This window comes from Aspergillus mulundensis (assembly GCF_003369625.1).
Source record: "Aspergillus mulundensis strain DSM 5745 chromosome Unknown scaffold_3, whole genome shotgun sequence".
NCBI lineage: Eukaryota > Fungi > Ascomycota > Eurotiomycetes > Eurotiales > Aspergillaceae > Aspergillus > Aspergillus mulundensis.
In genome coordinates, this window is record NW_020797891.1 from 3,073,336 (window position 1) to 3,093,270 (window position 19,935).

General features: G+C 44.8%; 7 protein-coding genes across 7 annotated transcripts; 3 read left to right on the plus strand and 4 right to left on the minus strand.

Annotated features, from left to right (window-relative positions):
- Positions 1-5,322: 5,322 nt before the first annotated feature.
- On the plus strand, positions 5,323-7,115 carry DSM5745_04421 (ankyrin repeat domain-containing protein; the record flags this gene model as incomplete). Its single annotated transcript, XM_026746437.1, has 2 exons — positions 5,323-5,371; positions 5,425-7,115. The coding sequence occupies 2 exons, from the start codon at positions 5,323-5,325 to the stop codon at positions 7,113-7,115; spliced, it is 1,740 nt and encodes a 579-aa protein (XP_026605433.1).
- A 735-nt stretch (positions 7,116-7,850) lies between these two features.
- On the minus strand, positions 7,851-8,816 carry DSM5745_04422 (aromatic alcohol reductase; the record flags this gene model as incomplete). The annotated part of the gene is made up of 2 exons (XM_026746438.1): positions 7,851-8,732; positions 8,787-8,816. The coding sequence occupies 2 exons, from the start codon at positions 8,814-8,816 to the stop codon at positions 7,851-7,853; spliced, it is 912 nt and encodes a 303-aa protein (XP_026605434.1).
- Positions 8,817-10,131: 1,315 nt separating this feature from the next.
- DSM5745_04423 (uncharacterized protein) lies at positions 10,132-11,546 on the plus strand (the record flags this gene model as incomplete). Its single annotated transcript, XM_026746439.1, has 2 exons — positions 10,132-10,480; positions 10,546-11,546. 2 exons carry the CDS (start codon positions 10,132-10,134, stop codon positions 11,544-11,546), a joined length of 1,350 nt encoding a protein of 449 aa, XP_026605435.1.
- Positions 11,547-11,842: 296 nt separating this feature from the next.
- DSM5745_04424 (uncharacterized protein) lies at positions 11,843-12,439 on the minus strand (the record flags this gene model as incomplete). The annotated part of the gene is made up of 2 exons (XM_026746440.1): positions 11,843-12,097; positions 12,341-12,439. The coding sequence occupies 2 exons, from the start codon at positions 12,437-12,439 to the stop codon at positions 11,843-11,845; spliced, it is 354 nt and encodes a 117-aa protein (XP_026605436.1).
- A 956-nt stretch (positions 12,440-13,395) lies between these two features.
- Positions 13,396-14,913, minus strand: DSM5745_04425 (ankyrin repeat domain-containing protein; the record flags this gene model as incomplete). Its single annotated transcript, XM_026746441.1, has 1 exon — positions 13,396-14,913. The coding sequence occupies one exon, from the start codon at positions 14,911-14,913 to the stop codon at positions 13,396-13,398; it is 1,518 nt and encodes a 505-aa protein (XP_026605437.1).
- A 320-nt stretch (positions 14,914-15,233) lies between these two features.
- On the minus strand, positions 15,234-18,429 carry DSM5745_04426 (aminoglycoside phosphotransferase family protein; the record flags this gene model as incomplete). The annotated part of the gene is made up of 9 exons (XM_026746442.1): positions 15,234-15,239; positions 15,318-15,922; positions 16,595-17,168; positions 17,221-17,380; positions 17,427-17,465; positions 17,498-17,652; positions 17,717-17,956; positions 18,006-18,172; positions 18,222-18,429. 9 exons carry the CDS (start codon positions 18,427-18,429, stop codon positions 15,234-15,236), a joined length of 2,154 nt encoding a protein of 717 aa, XP_026605438.1.
- A 667-nt stretch (positions 18,430-19,096) lies between these two features.
- DSM5745_04427 (uncharacterized protein) lies at positions 19,097-19,579 on the plus strand (the record flags this gene model as incomplete). Its single annotated transcript, XM_026746443.1, has 1 exon — positions 19,097-19,579. One exon carries the CDS (start codon positions 19,097-19,099, stop codon positions 19,577-19,579), a length of 483 nt encoding a protein of 160 aa, XP_026605439.1.
- Positions 19,580-19,935: the final 356 nt, after the last annotated feature.

Here is a 19,935-nt window from a genome sequence, read left to right on the forward strand (position 1 = left end):
TTATTAATATTATTAAATATTTTAAACTTTAATAAGGTATTATAAATATTATTTTTTACTTATTTAATTTAAGAATTAGCTGTTAAAAGAAGCCTTTTTAAATATTTATTAATAAATAAACTAAAAAGCCACCTATTACTTCTAGTACTATATTTTATTAAGGTAATAGGTAAAAGTTAATTACTAATTTTATATTAAAGTATTTTATATTTATAATAAAGCGTGATTTTTTATCCCGCTAAACTATAAATCTTAAAGCTAAAATTAAACAAGCTTCCCCTAAAAAAACTATTTTTACTTTGCCTTTTTTTTTAGGCTATTTAAAATAATATTTAACGCGTTCTTATTTTATTTAAAAAATAAATATAAAGCTAAATTTAGGCCGCCTAGGTCCTTATTTTTTAATAGTATTAGCATATAAACGCTATTAGTAAATAAACCTAGTTTTAAATAAAATAAATAGGAATATTATTATAAAATTTAGTATATTTTTTAAGTAAAATCCTTACTAAACTCCCGGGAAATATTTATTTTTATAATTAATATATTATTTAAAGGAAACACTACCTTAAAGGGCATTAGTTCTAAAGTATTAAACTTAAAAAATAATAAAATCTTGCCTTTTTTAATATTTATAAAATAGACTAAAATACCCATGTCCTTAAAGTAATAGGGTGCTATTTTAATATAGCCTAGTAATTAGCCGTGGCGTACTATATATAATAAATTACTAAAGTTAAAAATAGGTAAATAGTGTAAAAATTATTAAATAATTACTTTAAAAGCTAATATAAAAAAGTTTATAGTTAAGTTAATATGCGGCTTTAAAAAGAAAATAAATTTTTTATTAAGATTAGGTAGTATTATGCCTTTTTGTTTAAGCTAAACAGGAATATTTAATAAATATATAAAAGGTATATTTATTAAAAAGGTTATATAAATAAATACTTTTTTATTTTTTTGTTTTGCTGCACATGTAGCCTTAATTTAGTAATTTTATATTTTAATATAGTTTTTTTTTAGGTTAATACGCGCCCTTAAAGGCTTAAAATTATTAATTTTTAGGAGTATTTTATATAGTAGTTTATTTAACACATGCGCTAATAATAATATATTTAGAATACCTTTTAATAATTAAAATTATAGTAAAAGCAAGGCTATTTTAGTAAATATAGTTAAACTATTAATTTTATTAATTAGAATATTATTTATTTTAGTTAATAATATGTTAGGCCAGTGTGTTTTTAGTATGTTTTTTAAAATTAAAAATATTAAAAAACTAATATTAAATATTATTTTTAAATTATAGCTAGTTAGTGTTATAGTAATTATTATAACCTAGGTGTATAACTAATAATTATATAATAAAAAATTATTTTATTATAAAAAACTTTACTTACTTGGTTTGTTAGTAGGCCTGTTTAATTTTTTAAAAAAAGTTTAATAAATTTAATAAATCCGCCATGTTTATTGCGCGTAAATTATATAAAAATTACTTATTTATTTTTAATAACTTTTTATTTTATAAGTTTAATTTTTATTATATAAAATATAATTATATTATTAGTTAGTGTGTGGGATAATTAAAATTAAAGTAAGGTTTTTTATAATATTTATAATCCTAAACTTATTAAAGCAGGTGTTAACTAAATTTACTTTATTTTAAAGCTATAGGTATTTCCTTTTATTTTTTGTACTTTTTAAAAAAAAAAATATTTAAAAAAAATAAAGTAAGTAAAGTAAATTTCTTGGAAATAAACTCCTATAATAAACCTAATTTATATAAAGTAAATAATTAAAAAAATTTTAAGTATAATAAAAAGCCTAACTAGTTTATTTAGGACTATTATAGGCAAGTAAGTATTTTTTTTTAGTATAAATACTTAATAAATTTTTTTAGTAAATAGTCTTTTAAATAAACGTTGTTTATTAAGGTAGTATTAAGGTTTTACTAAATATAATATATAATATTATTTTTATTTATTATATTAGCTTCACGCAGTAATATTATTTTTTATTTTATATATTTTTATAATAATAAGTTTTTTTTAGTGATAAAGTAAAACTTTAGCTTGTTTACTTTTTAACAAGCTTTAAATATATTTTTTTTAAAGTAATACTTAATTTAGTAAATACACTTTTTTATTAAATTTATTATTTTATTAATAATTTTATTAAATAAGTACATGTACTATTTACAGGCTTTACCCTTTAAGTAAAGTAGTATTATATTTAATATTATATATTTTTTATATTAACAGTGGAGTTATTGCAAACACTTAATAAATATTATTATTAAGTTTTTTTTTAGGTTAAAAAATAAAATATACTCTAGCTTTAGTTATAAGGGGGTGTGTTTTAAAAATAAGAAATAATAATATTATTAAGTATAATAATAATAATATTTATAGCGCCTAAAGCGCCCTATATATTTATTTTTAAAAAAAAAATAATAATAAATTAAATAATAAATCTTTTTTTACATAACAAGTTTTATGTTAAGGGGATTTACTAGTTTTATAATTAATATTTTTTTTATTAGCTTATATTAGCGTGGGGAAACATTTTTTTATTTTTAATATATATATATATAGTCCCTTGTACTAGCAGGGTTTTTTAAAAAATATTATAAAATTTTTTTTTTATATAATAAGCTTTTTATTTAGTATTAGGCTATTATAAAATCTAGCTATTATAATTAAAAATATAGTAGCTAATTTTTTAACATGCATGTTATTAATAATAACTTTATAAATATTTTTTACTTATTTAATATATTTTACTAAATTTAAATAGCTTATTACCGCGCGAGCGGTCCAGAAGTTAGATTTTTTAATTAAAAAGGCTAATTTAATAAATTTATTATTTTTTATAATAACCTTAATAATATAATAAATATATAGTAAATCCTTTTTATATATAGTTTTATTATAAATTAAAAGTGTTAAAAACACCTTAATATTTACTAAAGTGTTATATAAGTGCTTTTTATACTTAATAAATAAGTATTACTTTAGTAATAATTTTATAGTTAATTAATTTAAAAAAGTTAGTAGTTTAGCTTAATATTTTCCTTTTTATTAATTTTTTAGTTTAGTTAACTTTAAAAAAAAATACTAGTTAAATATTTAATTTAGTAAAGGCTGGAAATATAAATTAAGTAAATTAATAATTTTTTAATTTATTAACTACGGGAGGCATGGTTTTATTAGTTTATTAATTTTTTAGCGTGTTATACTTAGCGTTAAGAAATATTATATTAAGTATGTTATTTTTATACTAAAATAAGTTAATTAGCAAAGGTAAAGGCCCAAGTAAAGTAAAAAAAAATATAATAAAAAAAAAAGGTATTATTTTTATTAGTTATTTTAAGGCAGGTATGGCTAAAAATATAATAATAATAAAAGTTTTTAAAATTACCACTAAAATAATAAATATTTTTAGCTACTAAAAAGGCAGAGTATTAAAGCTATTAATTTATAAAAAAATATATTATAAAAATTTTTTTATTACTAGGTGGTCCATAACCTAATTTATAATTTTATAAAAACTAAAAAAGTTTAGAAAGAGGCCTTAATAAATTATGTTTATTATTTTTTTATTTTTTTAAAAAAAATAATAAAGTTATTTAACTTATAATTATTATTAGCTTTTATTAAAGGCCTTTGAAACTATAATTATAAAACTTTTAATTTAAATTATATTTATTAAAATATAGATTTTTAATAATTTATTAATTTAATCTCACGCTGCTATTAAAGGTAAAAAAAAAAAAAAATTAATAAAATAAAAGCAAGAATTTAAAGTGTAAGAAAGGCATAATTATAATTATATAATTAAAGATTAGGAGTTAGTAGCAAGTAAATTAAAAAAAAGGTAAATAGTAAATTAAAAAAAAATAAATAAAAGAGGGAGTAGAATGCCTTAAATTAAATTAGTATAATAACTTAATATTTTTTTAATAAAAAATATTAATTTTTTAATTTATATAATTATTAAATTAGGTATTTATAGCCTAAACAGCATGCTATTATATTATTATGGCTTTATTTATAAAAGGAGATAATGATTATATTCACGAAGGAAACCTCCGTGTGCTAACTAGGTAACGTAACTACGTCATGTGACTATGAGTCACATGACAGAAGATCCCAACCTATGCAAAGCACATTTCTGCAGCATCACATTAGCCCCTTCGTCTCGTTATCCATCACTTGATACGGAGTAGTAACAAGGTGTCCTTGTCATACAAAAGTACCTAGTTTTTGAGGGGCAATATCAGCCAGTCAATGTTCACGGAACATCCCCGGTCACAAATGGACTGATCAACACCGCTTGTTACTGCCTTTTTGTCTGAATCGAAATGGATGAATCAGATGGAAATATATCGAATACTCAACATCATGAAGCTGGGAGGCGGCTTGCGTCCTCGTCCCCAGGTACTTCGCAGCTGCTATATAAACCCCCGGATGTTTCGTGGGATTTGCTCGCTTTGAAGTGAACCAACTCCCGGTGTTCTTAAATCGATCGCGATTTCTTTCAAGGCTCTTATTCTCTTTCTATTTTCATATATTTCACCTATCCAACCATTGAAACCCCACCTGGGCATCAAAACGCGATTTCCTATTCTAGGGCTCCTCGGGAACCCGTCCACGGTCGCTCTTGCTCTGTTGGAAACGACTTTCGACGCAGTCACTGCTCTAAGGCAAGAGAAATAACCTGGTGCAGTAAGAATGTTTTATTTTACAACCGCCTGCTTGTTCTCCTCAACTTCATTGCTCTGGAGGCGCCGTTAGCTGATCGGTCAGTCATACCTACCTAGCTGGGGTAGTGAACCACGCGACCGGCCACTCGAACCTACGGTACATCAGTACTACGAACATTGTAACGCCAATCGCAAACTGCTTTTACCCATTTCCTTCTCTGCAATCCCACGGCGCTGCGATTCAAGTTCTTCGGAAGTCGAAATGGCTACAAACATGCCGCTGGCAAACCAATGGAGACTGCTGCCGCCAGAGATTCTGGGTATAATGGTTGAATGCTCCGCACCGAGGTATTTGCCAAATGATCATTTTCACAACATATCTCTACGAAGGGCTCTAGATGAGCACCTGCGCTGGTTTCTGAGCTTGCGGCTGGTTAACCGTGCGTATACATCCATATACACTGCAACATTCGCGGTATAGCTGACAGTCACGTAACGCGACAGGATCGTTTGACAAACAAGTCGTTAAGTGTTTTATTGATGACCGGCAAAAAGACGGGAGACGAATTCCCGTCGGTCAATTTGGTTGGGACCTACCCACAGTTTCGATGATAGCAATGGGAGCACGACTTCTCAACACGTACTTTCGGAACTTGACATACCTTAGTACGAGCCCCCCGTGCTGCAGACATTTACAACGGTGGCTAACACCCATGAAGAAGGGCGGGAGCCATGCTACCGACAAGCTATATTCACAGTCCTAGCGGCCATGTTGCCAGAGGCGGGCTTAGTACTGATGGATAAATATGGCAGATACCAGCAGAAATTGGTCGACGAACTCCCGGACCAGCAAACAGCGGACTTGATGGCGGCCGCCTATTTGGCTGACACTGCCAATTTCACACATCTTCTCCATGGTTGCAATGCTAGCCTTCAGATGAGCAAGGGCTATACAGCCTTACCAATTTTTGCTGCTGCCCTCGGTGGCAATCTGAATGAGGCCCGGACGCTTTTGCAGGCCTACGGACCAAACGCTCTTGATTGCATTCCCTACCGCTCACCATTGCATCTCGCTGCCATGGGGGGCAACGTCGAGGTGATACAGCTCCTGCTTGCACATGGTGCCAATGCTATCGAAAAGGACTACAAACAGTACACGCCGCTACATCTCGCTGCAATATGCGGACAGGCAGATGCAGCTGGAGCCTTGTTATCCACTACTGGTGTTGCTTTTGGCCCTCTGGATGAATCCAGGCATACACCTCTGGGCTTCGCTATTCGGCTCGGGCACGATGATGTTGTTGAAGAATTCGAAAACAGTAGAAACCCCGGCATCCTTTGGGATACATGCGCATTTCAGTCCACCTGTACACTCGAGGATAACTTCAACAACTGTGTGGTAGAGGAAATGACCGCTATAGACTACGCAGCCTTCCTAGGGCGAGAGCGGATTTTCAACAGGATCTTTGCCTACCAAGGTTATGACTGCTACATAGATGAAACTTTCATCGTAATGGCCATGAGAGGCGGGAACGTTGCCATTGTAGAGGCAATACTACAATCAATCCCCAACGCACTCGAAATCTGCACGTCAACCCTCGAGCACTACAGAAAAGGAACAGCACTGTCTGAGGCTGCAGGTTGGGGGAATGAAGAACTTGTGAGATTCTTGCTCTCCATTTCAAGTGAAAGCCCCAGAAACATTAGCGACAATGAGGGCAAAATGGCGCTGTTTCGCGCAATCAAGGGGTCCAGTCACCTTGGAACTGTAAAAGTCCTACTGAATTACCCTGGAATTGATCAAGGGTCAACTCCAGCTCTTCTTTGGGCCATCGAGAACACCCCTCCCAGCGTTGAAATCGTCGAAGAATTGCTCGACCATCCACATATTGACCCAAATACAAAGAATGAATTCGGTCGAACCGCTCTATTTGAGATCTTCGCCGAGCCCGAATACTCGAAAAAACACTTCGTCTTCGACGTCGCCAGGGTCCTTCTCGCCCGAGAATCGGTCAACAAACATGTCATTGATAGGGATGGAAATAGCGCTTTGCTTTACACGGCTAAGAACTCCCACATAGGCTTTGAGCTCCTACTCCCGTTCTTTAAAGACAATATCTGGCATTGCAACTTCAAAGGTCAGAATGCGCTTGATCTGGCAGTGGCCGGTGGGCAGTTACCAGTTGTGAAGAGACTACTCGAGCCGGTTCACCAAGTGACAAAGGAAGCTGTTGAGCAAGCTCTCAAAGCCGCACACTCGTTATATGATTTTTATTGTAATACTAAAACTTCTTATTTGCAAGCTGGAGGGAACTCGGCCGCTGCCGTATTTCAATTAATCATGGGGGTTTTTGCATTCCAGTGGATTATAGACTGGCTTAGAGAATGTCTTGAGATGATGCCTTGTTAGTATCACTCGTGGATTCAGGTCTCAAGCTCAGGTATTAGCCTACTCTCCGCTGCAAATTATGTTACTTCTCGGTTGTCTTTCGGGTTTATATCAAAAATGCTACTTGTTCTTCTTTATTGTTTCGGGTGTCATTTGTTGCTTATCTCAATTGCTATAGTTGTTTCAAGCTACTTCATTCTCCTGAGATACGCATATCTCCTTTGAATCTATTCCGCGATTGTAAGGTACCCTGTGCACGGGACTCCAGGCATAGAACCCTCTTCTCTGAGTGCCATCTCTTAGCACGCTGAACTTACGAGAGCGAGTAACAGGCCCAGAAGGTAACGAGGTCGCCGATTCTGCAGATGCCCGAGTGTCAGCCCCTTACTACTAGTAACCTATGGAATAATCGCCGCAAGGTTAGGGCGGGATGGGCCTCGCGGGATGGGCCGCAGGTGATTCAGTGGGGATATGATGAGGCTCAAGCTTGGAACGTCATACCTAGAGTATAAGAAAGCCAAGGAAATGGAACAAACCCCATCGTGCTCGACAAGCCAGTTCCTTGCCTACCTTATCCCTGCGAATCTGTGGATCTGTCTTGATCGGTAACTTACTTGAGCCTCCGACAGTACCGTAAGTACAACAAAGTGCCTCTTTATCATGAAATCATCAGCTAAGTGTGAGGTCATCTACACACTGGTATTAATCTACCCTAGTCAATGCCCCTTTTTGGGATCTGACAAGCTATCAAGGAGTTTACTTCCCAGCAACGCCCTCAACAATCTCCTTTAGTCCCTCCTTATCCAACACTTTGATCCCCAGGAGCTCATTATCGGTCTCTCCAAAAAGACCCCCTGCCCCCTCGCCCCAAATAGCGCGATGGATAAACGGGAAGATGTCGTCGTGCCCAAAAGTCCCAGCCTTAAGCTTTTCCCAGGCCTCGTTGACCTCCTCGTCAATACTTCGTTCAGAGATCTCCCACCCCTCAGCACCAACAACTCCCTGTGCAATACTCAGGAGCTCCTTCGCCGTCGTTTGAGCCTCGGAAATGCGGACGGACCGGTTCGCAGTCTCCTCGCTCCTGTCACTGAGGATAGAGACGACCCCCTTCCCAATAGCACCCAGCGTACTCGTCGAATAAACACGCTCGCCACCATCAAAAAGCGCCACTTTCTTCTCTGCAACCGAAACGGGGAATCCGCCCTGGAGCCCCCAGTCCAGGCATAGCCCGTTGTACACAAAAGTGTAGCTGATCTTGTTCTCGCCCGCAAGACCCTTCAGGAGCTCCTGGGCCTCAACCTTCGTCTTGAAGGTCGGCGCGGTACGGTTGATTTCGATGTCGAGGTCGGACCCGAACTCCGAGGGGAGGAAGCGCTTCACGCCGGCGGCGACGGCGGCGTGGATGAGGTTCTCTTGGGCTTTTGCTGCGGGTGGGGGGATGACGGACACGACTGCCTCGGCGGAGGCGTTGGTCAGGGCGGCGGTGAGGTTTTCGACGCTGGTGTAGTCGACTTCCACGGAGGCCACGCCGGATGGGAGGGAGAGAGGCTTGGAGTCAGACCGGGTTAGGACGGTGATGGTGAAGAGGTTGGATGTGGCGAGGGCGTTGAGGATGGCGGGGCCGAAGTTGCCGGTGGCCTGGTAGGTGTTAGAATCCTGTTTGAGAGGAGATATGGAAGGGGGAAGACGTACTCCGGCGAGGACGATGTTTTTGTAAGGCATGGTGAAGTCTTGTCGTGCTTCTTCCTGGCTAGACTGGGAATGGTGCTGAGTTGATGGTTGTATTTTCTTGGACAAAATGGCAGACCGTCCAGAGGATTAGGGTTCATTATATACCCAATTCAACCCTTTCTCTGCCGTGAACCAGACCTTTGATTCCGTCATCTGATGCAATTCGACTGGCGCATTGTCTGATGCGTAATGCGGACTGCTTCCGCTTTCATCTAAGCACCGTCCGTAAGCTGCCCATTCGTAAGCTGCTACATCCCACCGGCCCGCCCACCGGGACTACGCTGGGTCAAGCCGGGTCTTTGATGAAGGGTGCCAGTTAGCGGAGAGTGGCTATTGGTCCACCCAGGACAGATGTGAAAGCATTACGGAACAATAATCCTGCCAAGTGGATTGGACACCGCATTCGGCGATTACGATAGGTATAGAGACAGGGGACCGCATCCTGCAGACAATGAGAGCTCCTCATAGGCAGAGAACTTACTACCCAGCCCAAGCTCAACACTCTTAGTTATTTGTGTGTAGGGACAACCCTACTTCTTAGATATCATCTGGAGATCTTTTTAGGATAAAGAGTTGTAGATCTAGCAGGGACGGCTGTCTGACATCCAATTCGCACCTTTAGCCCGCGGCCATCGTAATCACCCACCGTTAGGTATCAAAGTAATGTACCATTGCGAGTCATCCCTCCCAACATCTAGTCACAAGCTGACAGATCTACATACGTATGCTACTTTCATACTGGTACTGCGAACGGTGACGAATGTTCGAGTACACGAAGACATGTTGCACCTGGGGCCCTACTCCTGACGGACGGGAGTAATGGGCATGGAGCTGCATCCTGGTCGACGGGTGTTGATGTAGTGGACTATGATAACGTACGGCTATGGGGAAGGTGGGTATAAAGCTTCGCTTTGATTCTCTAGGCATCGACGTGGACGCCCGTTATCTTTGAAATACCCAGGAAGTCCTCGGAAGGGCACGTTGAATAAGCTCGAGATATATAGTTGGCTTCCACCGATACAATGCTCTTATTGGTTGGCATCCATTGACGGTGGGGTTATGCAACTTAATGTCCTAATAAACTGATATCCACCGATCTTGCATCAATATAGATTACATATCTTATACCCATCCACCACAACATGATTTCTATCCGAATCCGATGAGGTCCGAAGCCCTAATTGGAGACATCGGCCGCAACTGTGGAAAACTTGGAGAACAGACCCACTCGGCAAATTCTTATCAGAACCCCAATTCTCCTGAACCATTCTTCCAACCTAACTCACAATACAGCAATCCTGCCGCGATGCCAGAGGTACACCAAACCCCCTTTCCAGTGGAGAGTGATCCATACGACGAAGATGCACAAAGAGAGCAGCATACTCAACCTGGACTCCAAACAATGGAGAAAACTCCATCGCATATCGTCGCCACCGAACTCAACCCCGAAAAATACCCCGACGGCGGCCTCCAAGCCTGGCTCGTCGTCCTAGGCTCCTGGTGCGCAATGGTCCCCTCCATGGGGTTACTAAATACATTCGGCGTCCTGCACGCCTGGACCTCAAAACACCAGCTCTCCACCTATTCCGAGAGCAAAATCGGCTGGATCTTCGGAACATATGCATTCTTCCTGTATTTTGGCGCGGCGCAGATCGGTTCGTCCACTTTCCCTCCTCCCTCCTCCTTCCCCCCCACGTAGTCTCCTACTAAAACACACCAGGCCCCATCTTCGACGCCCGCGGCGTCCTCCCCGTCGTCCTACCGGGCTCAATCGGCCTCATCATCTCAATCTTCACATTCGCGCAGAGCACAGCATACTACCAGATCCTGCTCTCGTTCAGCGTCCTCGGCGGCCTGAGCTCATGCTGCCTCTTCACGCCCGCGATCTCCGCAATCGGGCACTGGTTCGACGTCAACCGCGGCCTTGCAACCGGTATCGCATGCACAGCCGGCGGACTGGGCGGCGTGTTCTTCTCCCTGATTATCCTGTACGTTGGGCCCGCGCTGGGCTTTGCGTGGGCGATGCGGGTTATCGGTATTATATCCGCTGTGCTGTGTGCTCTTGCCTGTTTGCTTTTGAAGACGAGATTGCCGCGGAATACGAAGGCCGGGATGGCGGTTGATTTTGGGGCCCTCCGTGAGAAGGGGTATGGGCTTACGACGGCGGCGATCTGGCTCGTGGAGTTTGCGGCGTTCGTGCCGTATGCTTATATTGTTTCTTATGGGCTGTACGCGGATATGCCACAGGACCTGGGGTATCTGCTCTGCGTCTTCCTGAATGTCGGTGCTATTCCTGGCCGCGCTTTACCCGGGATTCTTGCGGATAAGCTTGGCCGGTTTAATGTTATGGCGTGTACGGCCATCGCGTGCGGGATCTGTACATTGGCGCTATGGTACTGCGCTGGTACGAACCAGGGCGCTATTATCGCGTACGCCGTGCTATATGGGTTCTGGAGCGGCGCGGCGATTAGTCTCACGCCTGTGTGTATCTCGCAGGTTTGTAAGATGGAGGATTATGGGAAGAGGAACGGGACGACGTTTACGCTTGTCTCTGTTGGGACCCTCACTGGGATTCCGATGGCGGGTGCGATTCAGGAGAGTCAGGATGGGGGCTTCAAGGGGCTGATTATCTTTGGCGGCGTGCTGTATCTTGCTGCGGCGGCGGTGTTTGCACTTGCGAGGGGGGTTGTTGGGGGGTGGGGGGTTAGAGTGAGGTTTTGAAGCAGCATGCGTAGAGCTACCTTGTTGGTATAAACCCTAGCTAACGCCTAACAATGGAAATCAGATGGGATATGGACAGAACGCAGTTTGGCTCACCTCGCCCCAATTGCCAAGATTTACCTCGCTCCGCACATTGCTTATTAAATTACTTAGTAAACCAAGGTAAATTTTACTTTGTTACCTAAGTAAGCCCTTTAACCTAAGTAAGCCCCTATACCCAAGCTGAGAATAAAAAAAGGCACCCTTAAGTAAAAAAGGAGGGGGGGGGGGGGCCCCCCCAATATCCCCAAAGGGGATTAAAAAGCAAGGGGGCAAGCTAGGGGTCCCCCCGCATCAATATTTGCCTCTTCCATCAGGAACTTGACAACCTCCAGCTGCCCGCCTAGAGCAGCAGCCTGAAGCTCCGGCAACCTGACGCGGAAATCGCCAAGGTCGCTCTGCCGGTCTTGCAACTTCCGCAGATCATCTATCCGCCCCAGGTATGCCGCCGTCATCGCCGTTGCCAGGTGCGGCGACTCCGGCAACAAAGTCGCCAGGAATGCTAAATCGGCCTATTCTCCAACAGCTTCAATAACCCACGACTCGCCGATGATTCTTGCGAGCAGTGCATGTATTCCAACGCGGTAGGCGGATTCAAGCTCCTCGCGCGTAGCATGAATTCCGTTTTCAGACTCTGCAAACAACACGGCAGCCGTCTCGACCACTTAGACGACTACCCTTTTGAGACAATGGTCCGTATTCGCGGGGATTCTGTGACAGCGGTCGACAAAGGCACCAAGAAACTTCGCACTTACCGCCATCATCGAAGGTGTAGGCGGAGACCACTCGACGTCGAACGGAGGTAGATGCAAGACACCACTGTCTTCACGAGAACGCCGCCGCAAGGCCTCCATCAGGAGTTCCAGAACAATAGCATCAAAGGTTCCTGTCACGCGGGGTCAGTGAATTATAGCTTCAAGAATATAATAGCGGTATGGTAAGCATGAACCCACTGCTAATGAGGCGTAGACTCATAAATCACCGTAGATTGGCCCGCTTTGTTTTTCCCGACTGGAAGGTGGGATGTCTATAGTACTTCGGTGGAAGGTTGAGGTTCGGCTCTGTGCGCGGCGCACAGAGCGATAGGATGCTGTGGACAATTTCCGTTGGCAGCGGCCGTCCCAGCTTGCAAGCTTGGCCTCAGCACTTAATGTTGTGACCAGGGGATTTTCTCGGCGATCTGGTATCAAAGACAGCGCTTCTTGGATCAATTGCCAGGAGCTTGAAGATGAGATGGATACTGTGGCGGTGAATAGACGATGGAAAGCGTTGTTGATGAGGGGAAGAGTTGTCTCCAAGCTCGGCAAGCAACGTGGTGCACGAGGCCATGTGTCACTCCTCCCCCATACCCTCTGCATTGACCCTTGCTGCTTGAGGTTCGCATTGAGCTTTCTTGAGTGTGGAATGTGCATCATATGACGTTGCTGATGTTTTCCAAGGATTGTGGTGCTGACTCTTGAATGCTGCAGGTGTCCTTTGTAATCTAAGCGTTGTCTATCTACATTTTAAGCAATCTTGGAACTTCCTGTTCTGAAGCGCAGGGAGTCATTAGGGGTAATTTCCCTATAAAGAACAACATATTGAGCCTTTGTTAATGAAGTATTGATCCTGCTGCGCAGATCCATCATTGCTCGAAAATAGAGATCTTTCAACGATTCATAAGAATAGAGGTCCGCCCTACGTTAAGCTCCCAGTGCTTGTGGTCGCATGATCCAATATTCAAAGCACAAGACAGGCAATGGGTAGACAGAACGGCGCCATGGGCCTAGCTCGAGCTTATTAGATGCAATGAGTCTCGATACGTCAAATTTCAAGCACCCATTTCCTCCAGTCTCACCGTTAGCAATCCGAGTGCCTCTCGCACGCCCTCACCCATCCTCACCATAACAGCCGAAGCATTCTGTCTATTCCGCTCCATCACATCCAACCCCTCAGGAATCATAGACGCCATATCAACCTGGAATTCGCTGAGCATGGCGTGGAACCGCGAGGCCTGAAACAGCAGCAGCAAATCCTGCAGTACAGCCTTCGGTTTCACCATGGCCTGCTCAACAATGCCTCTCGTTGCACCTAGGTCTGGGTCGAGGAGTCTGTCTACGACCTCTTTTTGGCCTGTTGATGCGGCGAGGCCTAGGGCGGTCTCGCCTTGATTGTTTGCGTCCCAGATCGTGTGCGTTTCTTGGACGAGCGGAAGGAGTAAGTTGAAGGCCTGCAGTGAGCTCGCTGCAGCGAGGTGGAATGGTGTGTTCCCGTGGGCGTCAGGGGCGGATATGTCGACGGAGTCATGGGCAATGAATACACGGACGAGATCAGGGCGGCCATTATGAGCGGTTATAGTCTGTGTAAGGGCCGTACTCCCCTCGGCAATTCGTGTATTAGGGTTAATTCTCGGATGGTCGAGTAGCGCGTTGACAATCTCCGGGGTTGGGCAAGGCACGGTAGTAGCCAACTCCAGTGGAGACAGGGGCAGAGCACTGCAATTCACATCGACATCATCATATTCCCAGAACGCTCCGACTGTATTGATATCACCGCTCTCAATCGCATTATGGAGCGGCGTGCTGCCACCAAAGGCCTCGGACGCTGAACCATCCCGCTCCAGGGCGACGACACTGCCGCGTCCGGCAGCCATATCAAGTACAGTCTGCCGATGACGATTGCGATGCCAGATGTTTCCTTTGAGAAATGGAAGCAACATGTTAAGGATAGCAACTTGCTCTCGGGTATCTTGGCCCGTTCCAGAGGCGGCATGAAGGAGGGTTCCATCCTTATCCGTTACATTTTTGTCAACTTTGGGGCTGGAAATGAGGACTTGCGCGACACCCACCCTAGCCTCCCGGAGGAGCTGAGGTCGACGGCTTCCGCAAGCGGTGTTTTGCCCTCCAGGGTGCGAAGATTGGGGTCTATCTTGGGGTGATCCAGTAACAATCGTACTATTTGGGGGTTCGGGTATTGACGCCCTCTGACGGCTATATCGATTGGGAGGATGCGGTGCCAAGTTGATATCAACATCCGGGCGCTCCAAAAGAGCTTTGACGGTGCCAATGTCATTACTCTGGACGGCGCAATGCAGCGGTGCGTAGCCTTCCTCGTCCTGGTAATTTAACGGACCATCCCCAATATCAAGGAGGTATCTGACCACATCCTCATGGTCATTTTCTGCAGCAACTCCCAACGCAGTCATTTCGCATTGTTCTTTGAAAGCTCCTAGGATGTCAGGATTAGCGGCGAGGATAGTCCGAACAATCGCCACGTTCCCGCCTTTCTGCGCCTCGTCGAGAACCGTGGTAGGTACTGACGCGGCAAGACGGGGATGGATAGTGAGCATGTTGAATATCCTCTCGCGGCGGCAAGAACGGCGTTCTCTTCAAACGGGCGGTTGGACGCGGTCCAATTGTCGATCGCTCTACCCTCTTTGAAATCAGTGTCCCAGATCATGTTCACGCCCACGGCTTTGTATGCCAAAAGGACTGCAACAACCTCTTCATGCCCCCTGATAACAGCCCAAGCATGTGATGGGCGGCGCTTAACGCCATCAACATTTGGATCTGCGTGTATGCCTTCTATCTTAGATATCAGAGTGCTCACGACCTCCGCATGGCCGGTAATTTATGGATAGCAGAAGGCGAACAATTTGGTCGTTGCCTCCTATTGCTGCTAAATGCATGACAGTGGTCCCGGTCCGTTCCAAAGTATGGGATTTATTTCTGCTAAGCCATCCAATTGACCCACCAGGTAGACCACTGTGTCTGATTGCCCGCCCAGAGCTGCCGCGAGAAGCGCTCGCTCCAAAGAGACCACCCGACTATCTTCCCAAGGTTCCTGCCGCGGGAAATAATGGTAGTCGCTCTCCACGCGCAACAACAATCTCATGTGGTCGATCCTGCCTAGGTATGCCGCTGTCATGAGAGTGGCAGTCTCGGTGTCCCGTACAATGGCACTCAGCTCCCGCAGATACCCCTCATCACCGTCTATGATCTTGAATATCCAGGATCCGGGGATGATTCCCACGAGGACTGAAAGAACCCCGATGCGGTAGGATCCCCTCACTCGTTCTATTTCCTTCGCAAGATGCTTGTCATACCAACCGATTCTCTCCGGTAGTGCAACGGCAGCTTCAACGACCGCGGTGACGACTCTGACTACAGGATGCGAGTGACCTTGACGCTTGGAGGACAAACGATCCAAGAGCCTCACGCTCATGGCCATAGTGGAAGGGGCTGGTGGGTCCCATTGAAAGGGTAGAGTATTGATGACCCTCGGATCTCTCGGGTCGAACGACTTTGTTTTACGAATGGCAGTTTCGAGTAATCGGATTACCAGTTCATCGAAGATGTCTGTAGTGTTAGGGTAGCATTAGCATAATCAATGCAAAATGTGAGAAGGTCACGCACGCCCAACAAGGCGCAGCCACAGAAACTGGCGCAGATCCGCGCGGGCCTCCCTCCGCGTCTCAACCCGTACGAAGCAATCCATCTCCATCGTGGGCGTCAAGTGCGATAAAATCATTTCTTTCAGCTCAACCGGCAGAGATGAGAGAGAAGGCATATTGCAAGGAGATTGCTTTTGTCCAAAGCAATTGCGATGGTAAGTGATGGTAGCAAGATTGTGATTTCGAGAACAATGTTAATTTCGCTTCCAGAGACGCGAAACGCAGACGCGAAACGAGTCTGCCCAGAAAGAGGGGCAAGATCAGCTGAGGGACTGGTGAATCTGAGAGCGTAATACCCTGAATCTGATAGATCAGATCAGAGCAGGTACCCGTTATGTGATTCATGCAGGCTGCTGTCAGACTGAGGTCGTAAACCCCCGCCATCTGGCAAATGCAACAAATACTTGATGTTCTACCTACAGATCTACGAGAATGGGCACCAGCGACTTCAAACAAGGCCACCCGCTCACAAGGCTGGGATTTCTGCTCGGGAAGACAACACCCAATCATTCTTTATCTATAGGAAACGAGCCAAGCGGTGTTACATACCACAGGCGCCTCTCCACCTCAAGCTCACTCTCATACTGAGTATCAAAAACCCGGCGGAAAATATCAGCCAGCACAGGATGGTGAAGGTGGCTATACATCGCCTTCGTGAACTCCCAATACTCGGGTTTAAAGCCCGCGGACTCCCAATCCACAATACCGCACAGACGACCGCGCTCGATCAGCAAATTAGACTGGTGGAAGTCCGAGTGGGCGAAGTAGAAATGGGCGTGCTCGCGAGCGGGGAGATTTTCAATTCGAACGACATCGGTGAATGAGGCGGTCAGGTGGCTGACGAGGTGTTCGTTGAAGTCTGCCTCGGTGTTGAACGGGCCGCCCGTGTCGCCGGGGATACGGTGGTCCGTTATCGGGCCGCCGAGGGAGTCGCAGATCAGGTATGGTGTCGTATTTGGGATCCTGCGCAGCTGCTCGACGCAGGCTTTCAGGTCGGCGACGAGCTGGGTGCGCTCTGCGTAGGACATCAAGTGGCAGACTTGCCCGAGTTGTACACCTGGTACACGCGTCATGAGGATGTTTGTTACGCCGTTTGTCTCCCAGGTATCGAGGAGGCGGGGCGCGGGGATGGAGGTATGTCTTTCGATAAGCTTTAGGACGTTAGGCTCGTTTTTGGGCGCTCTGGTGCACTGTTTTATGTACAGCCCGAACGGCAAACGCTGGGCCCAGACGTCCGCTTCCAGGGGATACATTTTCCGCCCGGCTTTTTGGAGGAGGGTGTAGCAGAAGGCTCTGAAACTCTGTGGTAGGAGACGCCAGATTCGGAAGAAGCCGGACACGACGCTCGCTGGTATTGAGAACCCTTGAGCATGTTAGCGATCGTGGCATGCTCATTTGGCTGTGCTCACCTAGTGGTTTTGGGGGCCAGCCCCGACCTATTTTGTCCTCTATGTAAAACATGTGCAGTGCATTGGCGAACCTGGAATGAAGATTGATCAGGGAACTGCTGGGAAGGGGAAGCCTTTCGGTATCCGAGGTGGAGAGCTCGAAGAATTCAAGGCCGCGATCGTAGGGGGTGCCATCTCCCAGATAGAGGCCGGAAGCCTCTTCAGGATATAGTTTGCGCATTGCGTACTATGCAACCGGATCAGGAACCAGTGCGAATGGCTGAATGTGGGGGTCAGAAGTTGTGGCATACCAAGCAAGTCTGGAGGGGTTCATCGACAGAGTCAATGGAAGGCGGCGGCCCTCCCCTCATCTCCGATCGTGTCCTTATGTCTACGTGCCCAGCTCGAAAGGCTGCATGTATACTGGGTGGGAGCAGCAGAAGATTTCTAAGTTGGATCGAAGTATTTTCTGGGTCGCACTCGAGAAAGTCTCTGAGCCTGGAAACACCGCCACTGGTTAGGAACGCCTCGAGCATCGACAATAGAGCGCCCTGCAAGGTTAGCAGATATGCCAGACAAGGTTAAGAGAGGGCTTCTCACCCCATCAATTGACTCAAGATTCCGGAACAGAGACGGTGGAATCACATAAGCCGGCTCGACGTTCGACCCGGGGACATGGCTAGGGTATCGTCGCATAGCAAAGTCACGGCCGTCCCTTAGGAAGAGTAAGTCTCTGACAGTGTCGGGAACAGTATCAGCGACCGTCACTAGACAGAGTGTTAGCGAAGAGCCGTACAGGAAGGGCGGATTCTTTACGTCGGGTTGCCAGACGTCTCCATTGCCCCTTGAGGACACGAAGCGTATCTTCGACATTGCTCGCCGATGTTTTGACCCTATAAATCACATATTCTCCCGCCTTTTGCGGATCAACAGCAGATTCAACGAAATGCTTGAGCAGGAGGTGTTCTGTCGGGGAGAGGTCAGCCGCTGTGACTATCTCCAAAGCTCGCTCAACACTCGTCATCTGAATGATTCACGCCAGAGCGATGAACACTTTCGTTTTAGGTACCGAGCAAAGTAGCCCAAGCACTTAAACATGTAAGGCCAGGAGGCGGAGATAAAAGAAGCTAAGATTGGAATTCCGCTGTGAGTGTTGGAAGGTTGCTTTGATTGCTCTCGACACCTTGAAATGACCCCGGAGTCACATGATTCGATTGGGCCGGCGCGGAGCGATAATCTGCCGACCGCACGGACCACACTCGTTGCCCAGCGCCCCACAGTGAGCCCGCGTTGGGCTTACCATGATTGGTTGGGCCAAGTTACCCACTGAGCTATAAAAAGCACCCAAAGCCCAACGCTACTAGGCATAGCACGCCATGGTTATCATTAATTCGCTGTGGTGCAGCCGCCATTAAGTCCAGATCTTCGGGGCGCAGGACATCATAGGTGCTTGTTGCTCGTTCGAAGACCTACGGCGGCTATCGGGAATCCTGCGAACGAACTGTTGGGCTTTAGGATGGATCTTAATAGACAAATCAAACGGGTTCTAGTACCGCCGAACAGCCATACGAGGTCTATATATTCGCTCAGTCCCTCGCAATATCCATAAATCTAGTTTAGATCATAGACAGCAAGGCTCCCATCTTGTTACTTATCTACATACCACCCTACCTACCGTGCAACTATTTCAAATGTCCAACCCCACCAGGCCGACCGGCGAAATCGACTTCGACATCAACGGCCTCTACATCCTCCTCTCAGATATAGGAGCAGAGTGGCAGTTCCATTGGGGCTTCTACCTCGCAACCAAGCCAGGAGAAGGACGCGTCTACCACCTCGTCAACAACATCGAGACGAACCACAAGTGGGAATACAGGACCAGGCTATCCCGCGGCGTTCCCCACTCCATATCCCTCCTCGTCGCGCTCAAGATAGCGGTCATGGACCCCGCTCTTCACGGGGCACTCGGCGACAGACTCAAAGCTGTCTCGCAGACCCCGCCTGTTACCTGTCGGATTTGGCTGAAGAGGGCGCTGCAGGACCTTGACGATGAGGGGTACATTAAACTGAAGGGGGGTGTGGATGATATCGAGCTGGAGGGAGAATCGGCAGCTGTGGAGAATAAGCACGCGAAAATTAGGCAGGTCATTGCTAGCAGGCTTAGTGCGGCTTAAAGGGGACGGCTTGGTGGTGTTAAATGGGAGTATATATAAGAAGGGTGGTGTGGAGAAGCTGCACGGTTTTTGTGTGGTGGTGATGTCGGGCTAGATCCGTTCGAATGCTATATATATCGATGAAATAGATCGAGTTTGTACCGTGATCGACTTACAGATGATCGTACTGCTGCGCTAGTCCGTCGATAAACAGCACATCTGGTCAAAGAGTCAAGATCTACGGCAAGCTGTGGTAGAAACAAAACAGTTGAAGTCTCAAAAGGGCGAGATTGAGCTCTCCGACAAGTGAGGCTAAAGAGAACTTCTCAGTGACTAGATCTGAATTGAGAGCGTTGGCAATGAGGCGGAAAATCAGA